This window comes from Typha latifolia, chromosome 2 (genome assembly GCF_019914945.1).
Source record: "Typha latifolia isolate L0001 chromosome 2, TyphaL0001v2, whole genome shotgun sequence".
Taxonomy (NCBI): Eukaryota; Viridiplantae; Streptophyta; class Magnoliopsida; order Poales; family Typhaceae; genus Typha; species Typha latifolia.
The window spans coordinates 12,740,380-12,744,026 of NC_133087.1; the positions used below are offsets into that span (position 1 = coordinate 12,740,380).

Genomic DNA, 3,647 nt, shown 5'->3' on the forward strand with positions numbered 1-3,647 from the left:
TTACCCTTGCCCTTGTCCTATTGACTCTTTACAACTTCGCTTGTTGTGGCCTTTCCCACCACAACGTCCACAACTTTTGACTGGCTTCATCACCCCATTTGGCATCCGCTCCTCATTAACACCTCTTGTCCTCTTTTTTCTTGGTCTTCCCCTAGGTCGACCTCTCTTAGGAGCATTGACAATTAAATCATTTGTGGGTCTTTTCCAATACTTTTTATCTGGCAATGCTGCTATTTTTCCTTTATAAGTTAGCATATATCTTTCAACAGTGAAATAATCATTGACATAATCAACCACTTTTCGACGAAAAGATAGAATAACTGCAGCAGCATGAATACAACGAAACCCACATTTCTACAAGAGCATGTTTGTTCATCCAATTTAACAGTGCATCTCTCATTTGCCCCTTACACTTCTGCTTCCTCATTTCCAGATCGAAAGATGCTACCAACACCACTAGCCTCTTTACTCACCCATTGAACATATTTAGCTAATACTGGTGTTAGTTTGTCATGCCACATCTCAGCATGCCTTCTGCGGTGGTCCATCTTAACCATTAGTTTCTTTCTGATGCTGTCTATAAGATCAATATATGACTTTGCTCGATCCTCTAAAATAAACTTATTAAATGACTCTGCACCGCAGTTAGTATAGTAGTGGACTTTGGCACCCTCTTGATACTCTCTCCTTATCCAAGTCTACGATAAAATGAAGAAGTTAGATACATCATAATAGTGAGTGAAGTAAACTTCTAAAAAGGTTAATACATCATAATAGTAATAAAACAATATCAATACATCACTAAACTTTGGCTTCACATGCAGTATACCTTCATTTTGAGCTTTCACCCAATCTCTAGTTGGTTGGGATAAATCTTCTAGTAATTTCATGCAATCCTCCCAAACTGGAGAGACATAGGCTTTAGCAGCCTCACACATAGGCTTATTGTATACCTTACCAGTGAACTTTCACCTAAAGTTCTCATAAAAATGTTTAAAGCACACTCTATGCTCCACTCCTGGAAACACCCCATTGACATCAACATCTAATCTTTTTTGACGATCCGACATGAATGTGAGATTCTCTATATTTCCAATACCTTCTTTTAAGCATTCCAAAAACCACCTCCATGTATACCCACTTTCAATATTTACTATTGCAAATGCCACTAGAAATATCCCATAGTTTGCATCCCATGCTGTTGCAGCCAATAAATCACCAAAATACTTTCCCTTTAAGTGGCAACCATCAAGTCCAAGATATGGCCTGCAACCTGCCTTAAACCCATCTGAACATGCCTTGAAACATACAAAAAATTTGACAAATGATCCGTCTAAATTATCAACATGAAGTTTGATTATACTGCCCGAGTTTCTTTCATTTAACTCTTTTTGTAGTGCAGGAAAAAACTGAAATGATTTTTCTATATTTTCATATATTTTCTCCAAAGCCATCTCTCTTCCCCTCCATACTTTCCAATACCCGAGCTCAACTTGATATGCATCATTTAAACGAGCCTTGATAACTTTAGTAGAAATGTCTGGCTCAACCCTAATCCAATCAATTATCTTGTTGCATATCCAACTAGCTTTGGCCATCTTATTTCCACAAATATTGACAGCCTCACATGTATGCTCCCCTTTCACTGTTTTTACCTGAATTAGTGTGCCACCATATACAATTGAAGCATGCAATCTCCAAGAACACTCTTCTTTGGCACATTTAACAATTACCCTATGCTTCTCATTATGAAGATAGATCATTTGAAAATGGTGTTTGATTGCATAGTCTCTAAGGGCATCCCTAAACATGTAAACATTGTCAAACATGCTCCCTGCAGCAAGTGATGAATCCTCCGCCTCTCGCTCATATGTGTGGATTCTAAATTATTCAACATCATCCTCAGAAGATAAAATATTATTAACTTCTTCCTCGTTTATGGCAGCATCTTCATCACTATCACTACTAGTAGAGAATTCTGAAGCACTTGTGGGAAATTCAACATCATCTCCCAAAATACCTACAATATCTGTTTCTCCAACATTATCTTCAACATTATCTCCAGCATCATCTCCAACATTATCCAGAGATATATTTGGATTGTTTGCCACTGACTTTGAAGGTCCTTCTCCTAAGGCTTTTGATGAATTTATGCCACGGATCTCAGTACCAACTACAAACATATCAATATGATCTTCAGATTTACATAAATCAATCATTCTAAGAACATCATGATCTGAAAATACCGTATTATATGCTTCCCTTGGACCCGGTCTCCTATAACATATACGTAAGGCAACTTGCCTATCCATCTTTGTTTGATCAAAAATATAATCCAACAGATCTATGAAATTTATGTAGTCTCATTCTACAGTGAATGTCATTTGTCTCCCATTAACATATTTAGATTGTAAAGTACTTCGATTTGTCTTTCATGATCCACTATAGTGGAGCCGTATTGTCAAAACATAATCTTCCATCTGAAATGAAACCCATGACCAAGAATAAACAAACTGTTTAATAGTAAGAGAATAATTTATTGTGTTGTGTTGGGACCACACATGAAATATAATTAACAAACTATACTTTATAGGGACCACAGAGAAATATTTAACAGAAACAAATATTTAATTGCTCTATGGAGATCATACAAGAAATATAATTAACAAACTTCTATAGAGGGACCACATATGAAATACAATTAACAAACTATTTACTGTATATAGACTACGGAGATAACAGAAACAAATATTTAATTACTCTATGGGGATCATACAAGAAATACAATTAATAAAAGGATCATATAAGACCAAATGCTCTACAACTTGACAGCAGGAAACATGTCATCCTTAAATGTAGTATGTAGGGACCATATAAGAAACATGATAGTAGGAAAGATGCTTTATAACATTATTTTTCCCTATTTGCGCAGTATAAGACCAAATGATTTACAACATTACTTTTCCCAAATCTAATGGAAGATCTAGCGAGGAAGACAATAAACCCTCTCATTACTAACCTTCACCTCTGTGAAAAGATACGACTAGCTAGAGAGTTAGCTAGGAGAGAGAGCGTCACCAACTTTAGTGGAGAGTGGCCAACTAAGAAGATAGCGCAACCTACTACAAATGAGAAGAGCAGCCGGAGATCCACCATTAACAATGATCGCATTGAGGGTTTTCTGAAATCTGTGATAGATTTGGGTATTTGTTGGGTTAAGCTTGGTTATGTTAAGTTAGGTTAGGTTAGGTTAGGCTGGGTTAGGTTAAGCTGGGTTAGGTTAAGCTGGGTTAGGTTGGGTTGGGTTTGGGTTAAATTGTGTATATGTTGGGTAACTTAGACGAGGGTATTTTGGTAATCATATTAGTGTAGTTAACTTAACCGTGGGGTTTGGTTAAGTTAAGCTAACAGAACTAACAACAGGGTGTTTTCTGTAAATATTAATTGAATCATAAGGCTTAATGCAAATTTAGCTAAAAGTCATAATGTTATATACAAATTTCCCTTTTTTTTTTTTGAAGAGTAAGAATAGCTCACACTTTGGGCTACTGATTGGGCAGCCACTTTTGAGAGGTAGGCAAGCTGATGCATGTTTTGTGTGTGTGAGGGGTAGGGTCATAGTTTCCTCGGTTTCCGATTTCCCTGTA

The 3,647-nt window shown here is 36.6% G+C and overlaps 1 protein-coding gene across 1 annotated transcript; it reads right to left on the reverse strand.

The window, feature by feature from the left end:
• Window positions 1-1,829, reverse strand: LOC140781942 (uncharacterized). The gene is made up of 3 exons (XM_073128254.1): window positions 1,473-1,829; window positions 1,005-1,298; window positions 1-354 (listed from the first exon to the last, which is right to left on the reverse strand). The coding sequence occupies exons 1-3, from the start codon at window positions 1,827-1,829 to the stop codon at window positions 1-3; spliced, it is 1,005 nt and encodes a 334-aa protein (XP_072984355.1).
• Window positions 1,830-3,647: the final 1,818 nt, after the last annotated feature.

What these genes read in the sequence shown, in the direction of transcription:
- LOC140781942 (XM_073128254.1), bottom strand. Translation starts at nt 1,829, where the DNA reads ATGTTTGACAATGTTTACATGTTTAGGGATGCCCTTAGAGACTATGCA. An exon ending in TTGAGCTCGGGTATTGGAAA is followed by an intron (nt 1,299 to 1,472) that starts GTATGGAGGGGA and finishes GTATGTTTCAAG; the next exon opens with GCATGTTCAGATGGGTTTAA. An exon ending in TTCCAGGAGTGGAGCATAGA is followed by an intron (nt 355 to 1,004) that starts GTGTGCTTTAAA and finishes ATGCTCTTGTAG; the next exon opens with AAATGTGGGTTTCGTTGTAT.